At 43.6% G+C, this 21134-nt stretch overlaps 1 protein-coding gene across 1 annotated transcript in view; it reads left to right on the top strand.

Moving 5' to 3' along the window:
* The window catches only part of adamts16 (ADAM metallopeptidase with thrombospondin type 1 motif, 16), a gene marked incomplete at both ends in the record, with an annotated part of 68962 nt that overhangs the window by 7229 nt on the left and 40599 nt on the right, over nt 1-21134 (top strand). Inside the window, 4 exons of the mRNA XM_079503698.1 lie at nt 10227-10707; nt 12617-12819; nt 14877-14960; nt 17957-18116. Coding sequence (XP_079359824.1) covers nt 10227-10707; nt 12617-12819; nt 14877-14960; nt 17957-18116 — 928 coding nt within the window. The remainder of the gene's footprint in view (nt 1-10226; nt 10708-12616; nt 12820-14876; nt 14961-17956; nt 18117-21134) is intronic.

The following is a 21134-nucleotide window of genomic DNA, read 5'->3' as shown; positions in this document are numbered from 1 at the left end:
TAGGTGTTTCCGTATAAGCAAATGTATAGGATTGTATAGGTTTGTCCAAACCTTCCAGATTGAAGGTCTTTGGTCCACGACTAGACCACCTGAAAGTTCACAGAAGACTTTGGTCTGTAGCCAACTTCCTGTTTGGCAGGGGCCAGGCAAATATTGACTGGAGGAGGTCAGATCAATAGTTGCTATTGATTCTCCAGAGCACCTGGCCTCCATTTGTAACGTGATGCCAGCCAGGTTGAACCTTTCCCTCCTTTTCACCAAGTAGCCTTGCTGCAGCTGCACACAGATGTTCACATTGCATACATCACATGGACCTCTCTTACAGAAGCTAGGTTATAGTTGAACACAAGCTCATTGTGCAAAAAAGACAATATATTATGGTGCGACCATCTTCAAGTCTATTGAAAACACATTCTTAATGTCAAATATGCAATCACAAAATGAAGCTAAAAAGACAGCTTCATTCATTTGTTTGTTTATTGTTCATTGATTGATTGATTGATTGATTGATTGATTGCTTGGTTGGTTGGTTGATTCATTCATTCATTCATTCATTCATTCATTAATTTATACGATCAGGATAATATACCACTCAGTGACTCATTGCTCTTTATTTCCAACTTAAACGGAACATTTTCAGCAACACCAGAAAAGGTCTTAAAATGAGTATAATAGCACATCACTTTCTCAGTATGTTATTGTGTCATTGTTCTACTACAGAGAAGAGAGCAACAAAGAGAGAGAATGAGAGAGAGAGAGAGAGACACACACACACACATACACACACACACACACACACACACACACACACACACACACACACACACACACACACACACACACACACACACACACACACACACACACACACACACACACACACACACACACACACACACACACACACACAGAAAGAGACAGAAAGCGAGAGAGATGAAGAGAGAGGGACATTGAGGGTCATTGTTCTCTTTGACATTTTCAATGGCTGAAACCGCCTTGTAAGAAGGAGTGCCATGTTGTAAAGCCTATGTATATAAAGTCCCTTTTCAACCCCACTCCTCTGGCAGGCTTGAGTCGTGGTTAGCCCCACTTTGATGACAGTAGGGAGCTTGGCCATAAAGACCTCTTACTTACAAGTAAGCGGTTGACTGAATAAAAGAATCACACCATGCACGCATGACTCCACTGTTCATCTGCCAGACGCTCGGAAACTCTGCAGACACAGTGACCCACGTGTAGAAGAAGAGGTCGTAAAGCAGGTCCTTCTGTGCATCGAATTTATGCTATAGCTTTATTCGCTTTAGCCTGTGTTTTATGAGGCTGCGAACCAGGGGAAGAGGGTTGAGGGGTGAGCACAGTTCCATGCAGGTTTGTACAGCACTGCTATGTTGATTGTTTTCTTTTTATGAAATAAGTTATAGTTGTAGGGCGATTTTTGGTTGTGGTCTTTTTAGGTTATTGAGGGAAGAAATATGGATAACATGTAGTGTTAGCCTTTATCGTCCCCACACAATATACATTGTTGATTTAGACAATGTAAGCACGTACATGCGCCAGTACATTTGTAGATACATACTGTATAGCCATATTCTATGATGGTGCTGCAGCAACAGCTAGGTGTGACTGGAGCTTGTCGGGTTATAATTCAGTCTTGCATAAAGGCACTACCATGATGGTGGCGGTGCAGATTAGCACATAGTCATTGTAATGGTTAATGCTCTGTGCCAGCTGTCACAATGAATGGACACAACATGCAAGACAGCAAGAGTGATGAATCTTACCCATGTTTGATCAAGGCCTCTTTCTGTGAACAAGAAGCTTTTCTGTTTATGTCTTCACACTCTGGTTTGAGTTGCTGTCCTGTGCAGATCATGGTTGCATCTGCTTTGCGATGTATGTTTTAGCTGTATGAGTAAGTTGCTGATCATTCTCTGATCATAGGCCTATATTTATTTGTAACCAAAGGAAAATGCTAAACGTCCGCCCCCTACAAATCACTTGGAGGTCATGTTTTTTCCTCTTGTAAAAAGACGGCTGTGTGTTTTGTTTTGCCCCAGGCCTAGTAGTAGTAAGTAATACCAGAATGTGCCACACTTGTCCCACCTCTTTCCTGGGATTTCCACGGGTATATGAGACATACTCTATTGATGTCATGAGGCTTTGATAAACAGTCAGTGTGGTCTTCTTGGATATTTGCAGCTTAAGCTCAGTCAAAGTTAAACCACGATTCTTACTATACATTATGCTTTTATCATCAGAAATGACAACTCCTGATTTCTCCAATCAAACAAAGTAAATAATGATTATTATGTTATTACGTATATTAAATTATAGGCATATGATGCATTGACTGGAATTAAGCCTGCTTGGAAAATGGCATGCTTCAAATAGCTAGATCTCCAGATTGCGTAATGTATTCTGGACAGCTAGCCAACAGATGACTTAAGATATGGCTTGAATTAGAGACGCAAACTGATTAAGAATTGGCATCCTGTGGTGAGCTGTGGTCTTGTGCTCTTCTATGTTTGCCAATAACCCATGTCACCGTTTAGTTCCCTGCCTTGAACTCCATACAGAAAGAGCAGGGCCTCCCACATTGTACTGTATTCACTGAACCAAGAAGGGAATTAGTGCTCCAATTCTGCTCTGCCCCAAGAAGAATTGTTTGGAAAATATTTCCCCCCTTGTTGTCAGGTGCCAGAGGACAAGTCACAAGCAAGACTTACTTGAGAGACATTCAGAGATTGAGAGAACTTTAGACGTTTGAGAGAATAGACTGCACTTGCAGCCTTTGTGCAAATGGGGGCCCCTAATTGTATGATGCCACCTACCGTAGTTCTACGGGAAGTTCCAGTGTTCTGTTTTCTCTGTTTACTATGGATAAAGCTAATGGAGGTTAATAAATAGGCAGTGAATATTTTTTTGTTCTTTGTTTATTTCCTTTGTGATGGTATACATTGATTAACTTGTCTTCAGATGGGATACGGTTACAGAATGGGGCAGCTAGGCTAGCTTCTACTCCTGAACTCACGCTGAATTGAAAAGCGTACTTAGGCCAACGGGATTAGCTATAAATCTGAATCACCCTCTGAGTTTATTGTGAGTTTCCTGAAGTAAGGAGTCCTTACCATATCCCTTGAAAGGAAGAGAGAGAGAGAGAACTCACATACTGCATTCAGTCAGTCAGGTGCATCTTTTAATGCTCTGAACGTTTCCCCCTCGTTTCCGTTTAGCTCTCTTTCTTTTTTCCCGTCCATCCCTGATGTTTTTCCTGTCGCTGCATGTCTGGATGTGCCTGACTCCACAGAGTCCAGCTGTTTGCACCCTCCCAGGTAGCGTTTCAGGGTTTTATGACTGCTATTTGCACCTTGGAGCGCAGCATGTAATCTGATGACTTTGTCTATTTAGGAAGAGGCACTAGTATGAGCTAATCTCTTAACTTAGAGACTCACACAAATCCAAATCCAAACACACACACACGCGCACACACGCACGCACGCACGCACGCACGCACGCACGCACGCACGCACGCACGCACGCATGCACGCACGCACGCACGCACGCACGCATGCACGCACACACACACACACACACACACACACACACACACACACTTGTAGGGGAAGTAGTAGATTTTATGGGTAGCAACTTAGCAAGTAGACAAGTATAAGACTGTAGAAGGTTCACAGAATAAGAGTGCACAAAATGGTTAAATGCATTTGGGGACGGTTACCAACTGTGAGGCACGTTGGCACTGAGGGGCACGTTGAGGATGAATGCCACTTTGTGTAAGGCAATAAGAGGTTGGATCTCATTTACATCATTGCATTTGGCGGTTGCTGTCTGTTTGTTGGACTGAAAGTAGGTGCAGGTGGTTTATAAAGGTTGCCAGTACAGTGACATCTAAGCTGAAAGACATCGTGTACAGCTTTCTTTCACAAGGCTGCTCTTACTAATGACAGTATGTTCAATCAGTTCTGGGATACGTTCTGGGATTGTTGTTTTAGCATGACTTCAGGAGGACGTAATCAAATGATTAGGTACTCTTGTACTTCTTCTTCTTCTTCTTCTTCTTCTTCATAAATACAATCAATAATAAATACATTCATACTTACCATTTCCAATATACAATACAGCTAAAATAAAAAATAGCATAATCATGGATATACTGTATGGAACCTGCTACAACTCAGTGTATGAGTAGCATCAACAGAACTCTGGACAGACTTAATCTGGGTAACTAGATAATTGGCTTCAAGGTTTAACCTTTTGATCCAGACATTGCTGTTGATCGACCCTCCTGTGTCTTTTGTCTTCCTTCTCTTGCTATTTGCCCCTCCTTTTCCCACTCCCAATTGCCTATGTTGTCTCCACCAGTCCGAAGGCATGGGGAGAAAGTATGTTTTGCACACACACACGTGTGTCTGTGCCCCTGTCCGTCCGTCCGTGTACAGCTAATCTCCGGCACCGATCAGTGTGAAACTTTGCATGCACACTCCCTTGAGGCCACCAGGAGGCCAACACATTTTTTTAATATTACTCCTCCAGATTCTGTCCAAAAATCCCACAAATTGGTACACATTATCTCCATAGTCATGTGATCAAGACGGATCTGTCCGATATTTCATATTCCATTCTAATTGGCTAACATTGGCTTCCAAAGTTTGCAGGATTGGCCCGTTTTGAACAAAAAGCCTCACATCATGAACGCAGGGTGCAATTTACGTGACATTTTTGACGCACTTTCCTACTGGGTTGAGGAATAAATCCCACCCTTAACCAGGGAGGAATTGAAGCCGTATTGCCTGTGCCACCTGGATAACCCTAAATACAGTGTGTTTCAGAAGCATAGACAGAAATGTCTAGATTGTGTAGGTCACAACAGCCTGGTTTTCACATAGTAAAAATGAAGTTTAGCTAACATCTTGCTTTTAATTCAACCTTTCTCTTCAAGACAGTTGAAATCGGACTTCCTGTACTATAAGTACACTATAATGGTTACATAAGTGGAAAGTTGAGCCAATGCTAATTGTATTATGGCATGTCAGCAGGTGTTGTTCTGATGCTAGTACAAACTCAGTCTTGGCTTTAGCGAATACTGTAAATACATATTAAACTAGAAAAAGTGCCCTTCTGGGCACAGGTCTCCACCAGGATAGGACTGTGTGAGATGTTTGGCAAAATGTTTAGGAGTAATATAAACATGTTTCTTTGTTTGTTAGTTTTTTGCAACAATTTTCTTCATTTTGTTGATCACTCATAGCATGAGGATAGAATTCTGGATGAACAGGACATGTGCAGCATTTTGTACAAAACGGGCCACTCCTGAAAACTTTGTTAGCCAATCAGTGTAGAATCTGAGAAATCCAACAGACTCGTCTTGATCACATGACTACAGAGATCATGTGTACCGATTTGCGTGACATTTGGATGAAATTTGTGTGACTAACATAAGCAATATGTTTTGCAGAAATCGGCCTCATGGTGGCGCTATAACCAGCAGATGTGGAGGGATGCGGGGACAATGTTTTTCCATGGCCTCTAGGGAGTGCGCATACATAAGTTGTATACAGATGGATGCAGTTATAGCTAATAACAGGAATTGGCCTGTTATAGCGCCACCGTGAGGCTGATTTGGGAAAGAAATGAGTGGCATGTCGTCCTCGGCCTAGTGGAAATGTGCGTGTATAATTTCACGGAAAATGCACACTGTTTTGTGATTTGTGGCATTTTGTTCGAAACAGACCAATCATGTGAGCTTTGGAAGCCAATCTTAGCCAATCAGGATGGAAGATGGGAAATGGTGCAGATCCGTGTTGATCACATGACTATGGAGATATTGTATACCGAATTGTGTGATGTATGGATAAAATGTGTACGAGTAATCTACAGAAATGTGTTTTGCCTAAATCGGCCTCATGGTGGCGCTATAACAGGCCGTTGAGGAATATTTGGGGCAGAGGTTCGTCGTTGGCATCCAGGGAGTGTGTGTGCAAAGTTTGGCATGGATCGGGGCAACGGTGGCGGAGATTAGCTGGTAACGGACGGACGGAAGGAAGGAAGGACAGACACACATACACACGCACAGACCGAGTGCAAAACATACTCTCTCCCCATGCCTTCGGCCTGGTGGAGACAATAAAATATAAATAATATTTATATTTCTATGTAGGGACGACGAGGTGTGTCAGTTACTGAATGAAACCTAGCATCTTGTCTAAGTGTCTACTACTGTATGTTGCAGCACAAATGACAGCTTTACAACATATACAACTGTATGGCATTTCATATATCATCACAGCACCTTTTCAGATATATACTACAGTGAAAGCAGAGCCTGTGGATGGAAATATCTGTGACTGAGGGTGTGGCAGAATGCCTAAGCAATGTAGTTCAATACCTATCTATGCAGTAGATGCTGTATATGTTTAGGCTACCCTGTATATTTAGAATAAGATTGAGTGCCAATTTTAGCATGCCACCACCCATACCCCCAATTTAATACGTATTAGAACATGAAAGTGTCTGTTACAATCACCAACTACATGGAGGAGATGGGTTCGGTGTAAAGTCATTGCTAGTTGTCTCTTTGCCATGGCAAGGGGTGTGAATGCTGTTTGTCACTTTCCATTAGGAGTTCCCCGTTTTTCTGTCTCTCTTTCGTCTTTATTTTACAACCATTCAAATAAACCAAACCAAAAATAACCCCTTAACTCATTGGGAAAAAAATGAAAGGAAAATCCCCAACTGTTCCCAAATTCGTGAAATCTGGGTGGAGATTGAAAATGTGACAGAGCCGCTGTTTTCCCTGTGTCGTATTGGAAGCATAGTACAGGCTAGCTACTCTGAAGGCGGAATAAGTGTGGAGCATGTTGAGGTTTGACAGCAATGCAAGAACGGGTCAGGGGTCTCGTTGTGACTTGGAACAAACTGTGCCATTGGTCTGTGATTACAGCAGGCAGCGCACTGGGGCTGAAGTGCCACACGGATGACAGCATCCTGAACGGCTTCTCACAAGTGATCTCAACCAATAATCCAGACTGGCGTTACACACGGATCACTTCTTGACCGCTATAGAGGAAAATAACATAGAGATTACATAGGAGTTGGAAATATAGTTTGAGTTCACCCCTTATCCCTCTCTCTCTCTCTCTCTCTCTCTCTCTCTCTCTCAGTCTCTCTCTCATTGTCCAAAACCATTGGTCTGTTACAAGGGGGTCAATGGTCCATAATCAATGCTGTCTCCTTGTGTTGGGTTGAGCACTTAAGTCAGATGGTGAGGAAAGACACAGCTGGAGTTGTTTTCTGGAGATCTGAACAGAGAGAGAGAGAGAGAGAGAGAGAGAGAGAGAGAGAGAGAGAGAGAGAGAGAGAGAGAGAGAGAGAGAGAGAGGGAGAGGGAGAGGGAGAGGGAGAGGGAGAGAGAGAGGGAGAGAGAGAGAGAGAGAGAGAGAGAGGGAGAGGGAGAGGGAGAGGGAGAGGGAGAGGGAGAGGGAGAGGGAGAGGGAGAGAGAGAGAGAGAGAGAGAGAGAGAGAGAGAGAGAGAGAGAGAGAGAGAGAGAGGTCTAATAGTGTTTCTGACCCAACAATACACACTGTTTGGTAGTTAGGGGCCGGACGACTTGTTCCAAACACTGAGGCGTCTACTGTTTGTTTTACAGGGTGTCCAAAACATCATAATTGTCTCTATAATTAGTGGGTCTAGATGCGTATTTCCTCCTTTGATTATATCAGCAAATATGTTTCTGTATGTTTGTGGTTTGTCTGTCAAACACCAGTTTGTGCAGGGTGTTTAATGACCACTATCTGACACAGAGATACCTGTAAACAAACAACGGGCTCTCTTTTCATTGAAAGAGTGCAAAGTTTGTCTGGAATTTCCTGGAATTTTGGGCACCTTTGGGCTCCCACCTTGTAGTGGCCCACACACTGCATTACCCTTATTATTGAACCATAAAACTATTATAGCTTGCAGCTGGTTCAAGTTAGGCACTGATGCTTAAAGGTAGTGTACATGATATTCTTTTGGTCAACCCTAATGTAAACTCTTAATTTCCATTTCCAGCCATTCAGTTATTGAAAATAATTTGGCGACCCCCCAAAATAATTTGGCGACCCACGGGTTGAGCACCCCTGCTCTATAGCAATGATTGCTATCAGAATATAGAGCTATTTAACACTTACCAAAACAAATATCACGTTTAGGCATGTTTTTTGTAAAATTCGAATTAAGTTTAGGTGTTAGTAAAGTTAAGTTTAGGCATGGTTAAGATGGTTTAGTGATGTTAAAGTGCCCAGGGTCTGGGCACCTGACCTGCTTAATATAGTTTCCTCTACTAATGATATTTGACAGCTGAATATACACTGCCAATGTTACAATATTTCATATTTTACAGAATTTTAAAATGTTTACACTGATGAGCCAAGCTTTCGGTATTCTGATTGAAAGCTTGGCCTTTTATATACCGATAAGTCGCACGGACCTTAGCATAGATAACTTTATTACTTTAGATTAAGACTAAACCACCACCATTTGCCTTGACATGACTTGTGTGATCGCTACAATTCTCTTAATTCCACTTGGATTTACTCATCACACTAGGGGATTAAAGCTGTAAACTCTACAGTCGTTGTGGTCGCAGGTTACAGCCCTTTATTGGCAAACGCTCGCACAAGTTCATCATTCTCAACTTCAGTGCTTTAACACAGTCGCAACCTATTCCAGGGGCCCTAGCTGTTCCACTGGCTTCCTGATCTGTGGTTGATGGGTTGGCGGAGGCAGCGGTGTTAGTTAGTGGTGATGAAATGTGGAAAATCAGCAGTGTGGCTCATTATAACAACATCAAACACATCACTGATACAGCCCTGTTTTGGCAGGACTGACTGATTGGAACTAGACACACCCACGGTGTCATGTAGGCACGCACGCATGCACTCACGCATGCACTCACGCACGCATGCACTCACGCACGCACGCACACACTCACGCACGCACGCACGCACGCACGCACGCACGCACGCACGCACGCGTCACACACCTTGGTCCAGCTACGATCTGCCACTCTGGTGGGAGCCGTCTTTCACTGTGACAGCTGCGGTGACAAAAGAACTCACGCTCAACTCATAGATCGCCGTAGAGACAGCAGTCAATTAAACAGGTTTCTTTCTCTTTTTTTATTCCACCATTACTGCCAAGAACATTTACAGTACTAACTCAATGGGGCCAATTGACTGTCAACACAGATGTGGCACGTGTATGGAGAGACGAGGGGGAGGAGGGAGGGGTTCAAAGAAAACGTTGAAAAGGGAATACAAGGGAAATTCATAAATGCTGTAACCATACTGTACAGGGGGAACAGATTGAGAGGACTTGAAGCAGAGACAGAGAGAGACAGAGCACATGGAAGGACAGGGAGCATGTTTTTGTTTGTAATTTAAGCCGTATTAAAATGACAAAGTAGCTTTGTTTGCTTACTAATTTTCTAAAGTAATACATTGTGATGTATTAAATGTGTGTGCGACCATTCATGTTAGATTTTATCCATTCATTCTCTTTAGATTAAAACATAATTGGATTTCTTTCTTTTTTTCCTTTGTGAAACCACTGACATCCAGCCCATCAAACCACTGGCTTTGTTTGACAGAACCCAACCGGTGTCTAGCTAGCCAAGTCCTATTTAGATTTGGCAGAGATAACATCTGACCCTGGACAGTTAAAACAGATGTTGAACATGCAGAAACGCAGCCAGTAATTGGGTCTTTTGATCAGGTTGAATGCAAGGAGTGGGTCAGTTTGCAGTGACCTAAGAGGTGAATGTTGACTAATTGTTGACAGAGGCAGACTGGGAAGGTAAATGAATGGTGGGACAGTGTCATTCACCTCCCTACTATGCTGAAAAGGACAGAATTATGTCTACATGCTGTCAGAGGTGTCTGTTACCAAGTGGGATTGTAGATGGGCTCAATGTCAGTGAAAACCCCTTACAAATGTCATAACATGAAAAATAAAGGTTTTTAATTTAATCAAGACCTTGACAACAACATAAAACAATACAACTAAAGAAAAGGCAACTCAAAACCTGAAACAACATAACTTAAAATAGGTTTTGGTTTCTTTCCCTGCCTCCACCACAAGGCAAAACTATCAACAGTTGTATTGAGCCTGGCAGTGCTAAAGAGACACATCTACCCAGAACCACTGCTAAAACTCTCTGTTTTGTCTCTAGTCAGGTTTGATCCGGACACAGGATGCGGACTACTTTCTCAGACCCATCTCCTCCGAGCTGGCCCAGAGGGAGAACTTTACTGGCGCCTCCACTCATCAGCCACATATACTCTACAGGAGCAACTCAGAGTCACTGACACGTCAGACAAGTCACCAGCAATATAGACCGCATTATAGGAGATCTACGTTCACACAGAAAGACTCCACCGGTCCCAAACAGCATGAGGATCATCATGAGCACGCCACGTACACGCAAACCGACTCGACCGATCGTAGCACACACGTTCTGAACAAGAGGTCCACGTATTCACAGACAGACCCCACCGACAGCACTGTTGCAGAAGACCGCCAGGCGAGCCCACAGCAACATGGCATTCATCATCAGCACCATAACAGCAGTGACCGCCAACAACAACGCCATGGCCAGGACTACAGACACGGAGAGAAGCAGAAACAACACTTCTGCGGAAGACGGAGGAAATGTATGTAAGGGCAATCTCTAATAATTCATTTTAACGATGGCGTCACACATTGAATATAGCCCATTTACAATCTGTAAATGGGATATATGTGTGTGTGAGCTTCTAGATGGGCTATATTTTTATGCAATTGTCGCTTAACCACTTAAATCCCAGCATCTGTATTGTGGGGAAAGCCTTCGCAGAAAATAGCAGATCAACAAGCTCACAATGCATATAAACACATGCGCAAAATAGGGGCACCAAGAAGAAAGTGGAATAGTGTGATGCCATCAATGCACCACCTGTGTTGATAATGTACTACTTTTCAACACTCCGATTAACTCATCATCACCAAATTAGGAACACAAGATGTAGGCCTAACTGAACACAGAGATGTGCTGGTAGTGAGCGAAATGGCTTCATTTTGCACTGCTACATGGTTGGATGGGATTTGATATTTACTTTATCCAACAAATGAGTGTTTTCTCTCAAGGACGAAATTAGACTGACATTATTGCAATAACTTCCTTAGTGGCTTGACCTCGAGCATAATAGGAAAGCAATTGAAGGAAGACGTACTACGGTGTATGACAAATGTAATGATCTCAAATTCTCTTGACATATTTTGCTTGACTTCATGAATGACTTAACTTGTGGACGATTAGAGGCTTGCAGAGGGATTTTCCTTTAACACGGTTATACGTGTTTGCTCTCGCAAAATTAATCTCAAGATCAGTTGACATGGTTGATGTCGTGGAGGTTGGGGTCATTTCAAAGAGAGGTGCTAGGAACTGGAGAGCAGCACCATCACCAAAGAACGCCAGCTGCCTGTCCCCTGTGAAAACACACCAATGTTTACATTCTCGTAGGATGACATCACTGAACACCTGTGCTGTGGTTTATCCGAAACGGCACTTTGGTCACTCACCTGCTTTCCGGCTGTGTAAGCAAACTTTCTACCCTTTCTAGTTTTATCGTGCTCTGGCTGCTAGGGGTGAAAGTTTATGATAACCTGCAAAACGTGCGAGGAGATCTTAGAGTTGGTGATTGTCTCAAGAGTAATGGGTTTTGACCTTACCATGCTTTCATTGGTGTGTACCACTGACCTCACGTCCTTGGGTCTAAGTGAATTTGGATGTGAGAAGTTACTTCTTTTCCCAGAGGTGGCTCAACTTCAAAAGCGGAGTTAAAAACAGGGCAGAGCTGGCCAGTTGATGTGAAGATATAAGTCTTTGTTCCTGCTTGAGTCACATGTTGACTCAACAAAGCTCTGATAAGTCACCACGTTAGGTTTGCACTGTAGATTTGTAGCAGATTGAACTGAGATGTTCTTCCCCCTTAAACTGGTCTGTACTAGAGACGTCTGAGCCTGATTTAATATGCCTCAGAATCACTTTAATTCGGAAATAAATTCCTATTTTTGGAATTAAACTTCTGGTCCAAACTGTTACGTACATACACTTTCCTTTTTAATAAATGGTGCATTTATATATAGTAAATGGTGCATTTATATAGCGCCTTTATCCAAGGCGCTTTACATAGATTGTGCATTACATTCACCCATTCACACACACATTCATACACCGATTGCGGCGGAAGCCATGCAAGGTACCAACCAGCACATCGGGAGCAATTTGGGGTTCAGTGTCTTGCCCAAGGACACTTCGACATGTAGACAGGAGGAGCCGGGATTCGAACCGCCGACCCATGGATCATTGGACGACCTGCTCTACCTCTTGAGCCACAGTCGCCCCTTAATGCACAGAGTAACATCTTAATTTAACACGTGTGCACTTTATGTGTAAGTAACCCTAGGGGCTAGGCTATCATGTTTTTGTCACTGTGTGCCCCTATAATTCACCCATTCATCTCTCTTACCAGACATGTCACTGTGTGCCCCTATAATTCACCCATTCATCTCTCTTACCAGACATGCCCAAGCCTCCTCTGGAGGAGGTCTTCATCCTTCCTGATGAGTACAAGTTCATCCCCAGGAACAAAAGGGCCGTGTTGACGAAGCACCAGGCCAGCCAGAAGCTCAATGTGGAGACCCTGGTGGTGGTGGACAGGAAGATGATGGACAATCACGGCCACGAGAACATCACCACATACGTTCTCACTGTGCTCAACATGGTGAGAGGAACATAATTGACCTGTGAACTCCAGTTGAGGGAGAGAGAAAGTGCCAGATGGTATACCCAAAACAGTGCATGAGCATACTGTATCCATGTCTAATTGTTCGTCCAAGTTTTTTTTTGTTTCACATGTTTTCACTCGCTGGTACAGTTTACAAGAGGTGCATGCATGGATTGCATGCATACAATTGTGCCGAAGATATGCTTTTAAATACTGTGCAAATGGGAGAGTTTTCCATATCTTCCACTCTTAACTTATCTGAAAGGAAACATGTAAGGAGATCAAAACCCATATATTGATGAGGTCATCACCACAACACTCTCTCTGTCTCCCTTTCACCCTGTCAGGTGATCTCCAAACAGATCTCGTCACGCTCGTTTGGCTACTTAACGACTGACTGACAAATCCGCAGATAATCCTGTTTTGAAAACACGGTTCCCTCTAGTATAGAGAGCTGGCCGCTCGGAGCAGACACACAGAGTCATCTAAATACAGTATGGAGTTTCACAGACTTACATCCCCTTCTGATCTCCCTCAGTTGATCCCTAAGAGAGATTGGAGTTTAGATAACTCCATATTCTGGTCTGCTACAGCATACTACTGCTATAGTATATGGCTATACTGATTTACTGGGGCAGCATAGGATTAGCAAGAGACAGTTGAAAATGGGTACTCAATGGGTATTTCTTTAATTTAAAATGTTCCTGGCATGGGAAAACGTCTTAACTCAGCTCTTTGGCCATATGAACCACTAAAACCTTTCACTGAAACAACAGATACATATTACTTTCTTTTGTGGTGGTAAGGAAAACACTGATTCACTGTTGATTGCTGAAGGGGGAGCAAATCTCAAATGGTATCACTAGAGCATATTAGGAAATTGTTTACACAACTAGACCTCACTACAAGAAAGTGACTTGCGCTGCTTCTCTGGCTTTATCCCAATAACAAACTTCAGCCCCGTGTCTATCTACTGTATGAGTCAGTGGAAGCCAGGAAACATAAGGAAAACATGAAAGGTTTCCTGAAAAAGAAAAAAAGATACTGTATGCCGCGAGTGGCACCTGAGATATTCACTGGACCCCAGAGAGAAAGAGGGGAGAGCAAGAGAGATCAGCAGGCCAGTTTCAAAGCGCAAATCCGCCGCTCTGATTGATGTAAAGATATCCGACATGAGCAGAATAAGCTGAATTGGGAACAGCAGTTGTGACTGTATTGCTTCAGTCATACCAGTGTTATCATATCTTCGACGACTAGACATCACTTAAAGGGCCTGGGCCATGGCTTAGTGGTCCAGGCACCTTGGCTGGTAATCCAGTCTGGCAGTGTGCCGCGGGTTCGACTCCCGATCCCGACGGCCTTTACTGCATGTCTTCCCCCCATCTCTCTCCCCATTTCCTGTCAGCCTACTGTCTATCCCTCCATAAAAAAATATATAAAATAAAGGCGAAAGCCACAAAAAAAAAACATAAAAAAAAAGAGAGATCACTTAAAGCGTCCCAGCCTCCTGTGACCCTGTCACCCCATACCATTCAAATTCCTGAAGAAGAGATCTACGCTCATCTCTACTAGAGTTGTTCCAGTCCAAATGTGTTCCACCTGTGTTGTTGTTGGTGGGAAACGCCGCAGTGCCTAGTGTTTCACTGTGAAAGGAGTCAATTGTTAACGCCGGCTCACAATCACATTTGCTTGCAATCAGAGCATTCAGTGTGTGCAAAAACAATTTATTTTGTTGGCAAGGTTTTAAAGGGGAGGTTAACTTGAGAACTATAAACAGATATTTGTTTTACGACAGGAAGCCATACTTTTGATAGACAATTACACACAAATAAAAGTATTCCATGAACGACAGATAGCACTGGATTAGCAACTTTAACCCTGACTTCCCAATTTTGGGTGGACAACATGTTGCCCCATAACGAGCCTGTAGATCGATTTTTTTAAAGTATGTTTTTTTTAAAACTTGTGGTTAAGTAGGACTGGATGTGTGTGTGTGTGTGTGTGTGTGTGTGTGTGTGTGTGTGTGTGTGTGTGTGTGTGTGTGTGTCTTGCAGGTGTCCACACTCTTCAAAGACGGAACAATAGGGGGGAACATCAACATAGTGATAGTGGGTCTTGTGCTCTTGGATGAGGAACAGGTAACTGGCTCATTTTATGTTTGTCCTGTGGAATTGTTATCACCTTGGTGTAAAGTAACTTTACATTTACTTAAGTACTGTAGTTGTCTCCACCAGGCCGAAGGCATGGGGAGAGAGTATGTTTTGCACTCCGTCCGTCCGTCCGTGTGTCCGTGTGTCCGTGTGTCCGTGTGTCCGTCCGTCCGTGTGTCCGTCTGTGAACAGCTAATCTCCGGCACCGTTAACCCAGTCCATGCCAAATTGCCACACACACTCCCTGGATGCCAACAATGAACCTCTGCCCCAAAAATTCCAGAACGGCCTGTTATAGCGCCACCAGGAGGCCGCTTTGTGCAAAACAAGTTTTTGGACAGTACACCTACAGATTTTGTCCAAACATCACGCAAATTGGTACACAGTCTCTCTAGAGCCATTCAACGAAACATGTCTTTCAGATTTCTCAGACTCCATCCTGATTGGCTAAGATTGGCTTCCAAAGTTCGCAGGAGTGCTCAGTTTCAAACAAAATGCTGCAAATCATGAACACATCGTGTGATTTCCGTGAAATTGCGCACGCACATTCCCACTAGGCCGAGGAAGAAATGCCACGTGAACATTTTCAACTCAGCCTCATGGTGGCGCTATAACTGGCCAAAAAGTGTTTTTACCTCCAACTGCACGGATTTGTGGATAACTTTGTATGCCAACTCCCTAGAGGCCAAGGAAAACCCTTTGCCTGGAATTTTTCACATCTGCTCTTTATAGCGCCACCAGGAGGCCGACATATGTAAAACACATTTTCTAATATTACTCCTTCAGATGTTATCCAAATTTCATGCAAATCAGTACACATGCTCTCCATAGTCATGTGATCAAGACGGGTTTGTTTGATTTCTCATAATCCAACTTCATTGCCTACGATTGGCTTCTAAACTTTTCAGGAGTAGCCCGCTTTGTACCCGTTTTGTGCAAATCGCCACAACTACTCAACGCAGCATCCGATTGCGGTGAAACTGTGCACCCACTAGGCTGAGGAAGAAATGCCACTTGACAGTTTTCAAATCAGCCTCATGGTGGCGCTACAACAGGCCGTGTCACACACACACACACACACACACACACACACACACACACACACACACACACACACACACACACACACACACACACACACACACACACACAAAACATGATTATATTACTCCTAAACATTTTGCCAAACATCACACACACTCCTATCCTCCTGGTGGAGACCTGTGCCCAGAAGGGCACTTTTTCTAGTTAAGTATAATTTGGAGGTATTTGTACTTTACTTGAGTATTTCCAATTTCCAATACTTTTACTTTTAATTGACCACTTCAGCTCTATATAAATTTGGACCATTTAAAAATAGCCGATCTACAAGCTCACAATGCGACGCATTGTGAGCTTGTATATCGGCTATTTTAAAACGATTTTATGCTTTTGAAAACTTGAACTTTTATACGTTGACTTAAGTACATTTTGAATTCTGGACTTTTACTACTAACATTGCAGTATTGTAGAATGGGGTCCCAGAGATAACAGACCCGTAACCCAACTTTGAGAAACGGTGGTGTAGCTGATCCTTTTGAGTATGCAATACGCTACATTTAATTTTAAATGGCATACATTGAATCTTAAATTCGTGAAAATGTGTTGTTTGTTTATTTGCTGACAGTATCGCCCCTTAGGCCCAAATGGCTTAAGTCCCTCTGAGAGTTTCCTTGGGTCGCCTTAACAACTAAGTATTTATACAGCGAATCTTTAATTATAGGGTATACATTTCATTGGGTCTTTGCCAGATTTAGGGGGAATTCTCGGAGACAGAGATGGAGAGAGAGAGGGAGCGTGCAGGTGGGATGTATTGTAAGGCCTCACTCACACAGTCGCAACAGATTGCTGTATGCTTGTTGTATACAAAGGGTGTGACACAGCTTGCCCCAATGCATTTCCAATGGGAGTCACATGGTTTGACACAACATTTGTGTTGTATGAGGGGGAGGGGCGCAGTCGAAACACAGCCGAAAGCCATACAACAGCTTGTAGTCCAAAATGTGGACTACAAACCATGTGACTTCCATTGGAAATGCATTGGGGCGGCCATGACACTCACAACATTCATACAACAAGCATGCATCAATGTTGTAAAGGTCTGAGTGAGGCCTAAGAGTCATGTGGGTGAGGAGAAAGGGTTCCATCAACCTGTGTGAAATGGTCATGGATTTGAGTCTTCTACAAGAAGCCAACATTGAGGATAGGAATTTCAAAAGTGAACGTACAATTTTACCCAGTGCTTTACTACGTCTTCATAGCTTGATCTGCACCTCCTGTGCTATATTTCATGCTGCCTTTAACCTAAGAAGAAGAGTCAGAGAATATTGCAAATTCATTGTTGAGAAGGGACTGGATCTGTTTGGGATAAGAACCATTTTCTGCTATCAAACATCAATATCCTAGGCACTCACACAGCACTGGCCCTTATCACTGTTATGCAACATTGCAATTAGTTTAGTTATTTAATTGGATTCAATTAAATTCAGTTCAATTTCATACAGTACTTTTCTAGAATGTATAATTGTATCTGCATGACGTTTCTTACATTGTCAACTTAGACATCACACTAGCTATATTAGCTCCCATTCTCTCTTTGTATTCCCCTCTCATTACATCTTTCTTTCCTAATCCTCTCACAATAGTTTTGTGCCAGTGGCACATACCCATGTTGTATCCTCCTAATCTCTCTCACTCTCTCCCTCATCCCCCATGTCTCCCTGGCTTTTCTTCTCTCACTCTCTTTCTCTCTTTACTCCAGCTCACAATGCGCATTCTGATCTTATTCGGAGTACTTCATACTTTTGGTATTTTAAGTACAATTTGACCCATTCGTTTGTACTTTTACTCGAGCAAATTTTGTGTTTTGGACTTTTACTCGTAACAGAGTATTTCTACTTTTACGTAAGTACAAAATGTTTTTTCCCCACCACTGTGTGTTGCAGGACGGCTTGGCGATCAACCACCACGCAGACCACACGCTGAACAGTTTCTGCCAGTGGCAGTCCACGCTGGCGGGCGGCGAGGGCCGTCGGCACGACCACGCCATCCTCCTCACCGGCCTGGACATCTGTTCCTGGAAGAACGAACCCTGTGACACTCTGGGTATACAGCTCACATTGTCCTCTGTCTCTTTGTGTTACTGTCTGGGCTTCTTTTTAAAATGAAAGGTGTTGCTTGGCAAATTTAATACAAGGTGTGTGTGTGTGTGTGTGTGTGTGTGTGTGTGTGTGTGTGTGTGTGTGTGTGTGTGTGTGTGTGTGTGTGTGTGTGTGTGTGTGTGTGTGTGTGTGTGTGTGTGTGTGTGTGTGTGTGCGTGCGACCATATGGTCACAGGCATGACCATTATGGTCATGCCTCGTGATATCACGTGACATCATCAGGGATGGAAATGCCTGATGTCATCAATATTAAGCCCATATATGGGAATGCCCATATATGGAGATCCCTGATGTCATCAATATTGACCAGCAACTCTACATCTGACCTCAAACCTCAAACCCTTAGATCACCATATGGAGCTGACCTGTTCTGACATTCCATATGTTGATCCTTCCCCATCCATCTTTCCTCTTCGATGACTCCCTTTTGACTGATACCTGTCCATTTAAACTCTAGACGGGCCTGCCACAAAGTTATTTTTGCAGCCGCGCCCGGCAGCTGGCGAAAACTAGAGTTCTCAACAGGCCCGAAAATTAAGGCCCTACCTGGGCCCTCATCAAACCCTGTACACTCAAGACACTGCCCCCGCTGCCACCTCTAGGTCTCCATATATGGAGCTGACCTGTTCTGACATTCCATATGTTGATCTGACCACATCGAACCCTGTACACTCAAGACACGCTCCATATATGGCCAGTACAGAATTCATTATATATGTTGAAAAACATCATATTTGAGTGTACTTGAGTCTGTATTCCTCTTTCTCCCTCCAGAAATAGTGAGTGAATATTTATGACTGGAAGGTGACACACTGGGCCCTTTTATGTGTGTGTGTCTCTCGCACACTCTCTGTCACACAAACACGCATGTACGCACATACTTACGCACACACACGCCTTCTCAACACTACTCTGGGAAGGTGTGTCTCTCCCCTGTCTCACGGTATGTCCCAATGTCCTGGAGAAGAGACCAGATGTTCAGAACTTTAAGGTCTACTGTAGTATTAAATATTAAACTGTTCTTGTCAAGAGGTTGACATGGGTGGGTGTTGTAACTTTCCAAATGGTGCAATAAATTCAGCAGTCATTTTGAACTTTCTGCAGCTTCCCAAAACAAACGCGGCATTGTAGTTGCAGGCTAGCTGTAGGAAATGGAAAGAAGAATAGTACATTCAGAAAATTGTCTTATGTTATAGGGTAGCTGAAATAACATAAAAACACACCATGAAAGACTCACATAGTCCATAAATAAGAGCCGGTGTGCAAAGCTGCATTGGAGAATAGTGACAGTCCATTTCCTAGTTTAAAAGAGATATTGCAGTGGTAGTAGTAATAATATGTTAAATACTATATTGTGGTTTTGGACAAAGTGGTTGCTCTTAGGTGAGAGACTGTACAGTAGCTCAACCTGCTTTACATGCTAACTCTCACAGTCTCTGTGATTGTACAGCTTGTTAACCATCTAACAGCAGCCTGTTGGTGTGGTAATGACAATGCAACACTATGTTGTCTTGTACACTTCCATCTTGTGTACAGAGAACAACACATGCATGCACGCGCCTGTACCGGTCCAGCGCAAACGGACACGCACGCACGCACGCACGCACGCACGCACGCACGCACGCACGCACGCACGCACGCACGCACGCACGCACGCACGCACGCACGCACGCACGCACGCACGCACGCACACACACACACACACACACACACACACACACACACACTACCTTTGAACTCGGCTTTCACAGTAAAGACTGGGGCTAATATTAGCTGGTACAAAGACCAAACTTTGAAGTCAAAGTTAAAGTTGGCGGTGGAAGTGTAATTTTGTCTTTGTGTGTGTGTGTGTGTGTGTGTGTGTGTGTGTGTGTGTGTGTGTGTGTGTGTGTGTGTGTGTGTGTGTGTGTGTGTGTGTGTGTGTGTGTGTGTGTGTGTGTGTGTGTGTGTGTGTGTGTGTGTGTGTGTATTTTGTCTTAGAGGAAAAGTGTAAGAAGTGTGATTCCCACAGGTGTGAGATAAATCTTTAACGCCGTCACCATTAGAGCTATACTTAAACACAGATTTCATCAAATGCATGTCAGGTTGTCCCCCTGCGTCATGTTTATTTTCATTTTTTTATGAATCATATATGATATCATGTCAATGATCTAGTTTTCTTTACACAAGATAGGTGTAAAATTAACATTCTCACAGACTGTCAGGCTTGACGTTGAGGTTGAGTGTGATTGTTATTCAGTTCAACACATTCATTCATAATTAATTCCAGGGGTGTTTGGTGCTCTGTGGAGAATGACTTGACTCTGGGAGTCCAAGACGTGAAATAACAGAAGATTAAGTTCTCACCAAGACAAAGACATTAAAGGGGTCCCTTATGGGTCCTTTCCTTTTTGACTGAAGGCCAGGAGTACTTACTGTGTGTGTGTGTGTGTGTGTGTGTGTGTGTGTGTGTGTGTGTGTGTGTGTGTGTGTGTGTGTGTGTGTGTGTGTGTCTGACAGTCTGTCTGTCTGTCTTGTCTGTCTGTCTGTCTGTCTTGTCTGTCTGTCTGTCTGTCTGTCTGTCTGACGCACGCACGCACGCACGCACGCACGCACGCACGCACGCACGCACGCACGCACGCACGCACGCACGAGAGTATGAGAGAGAGAGAGAGAGAGAGAGAGAGAAAAAAAAACAAGAGACTGGATTTGTCTTTGTTTGTTAAAGTGAGGGGCGAGACGGTGCAGTGGGACCTGGGGATGTTCCCATATAATTCACCCAGAGCCCGTAGAGCCCCGTACTTTAACAGGTTAGAGGGGTTCACCCGTCACAAGGACTCCTCTGATAGCTCTTCTACATGCATTCCACAGCTAACAGGCAACTGTTAGCTGTCGCATCTGCTTAAGAGCAGAAGAGCTACAGAGAGCAGGCTATACTTTGAAGCACAGGGTTCTTTGTGGCTTAGTTAAACTGCATGGCTTG

This window comes from Electrona antarctica, assembly GCF_951216825.1.
Source record: "Electrona antarctica genome assembly, chromosome: 6".
Taxonomy (NCBI): Eukaryota; Metazoa; Chordata; class Actinopteri; order Myctophiformes; family Myctophidae; genus Electrona; species Electrona antarctica.
The sequence above is the reverse complement of the archived record's forward strand: the minus strand, read 5'-3'. Positions and strand labels throughout refer to the sequence as shown.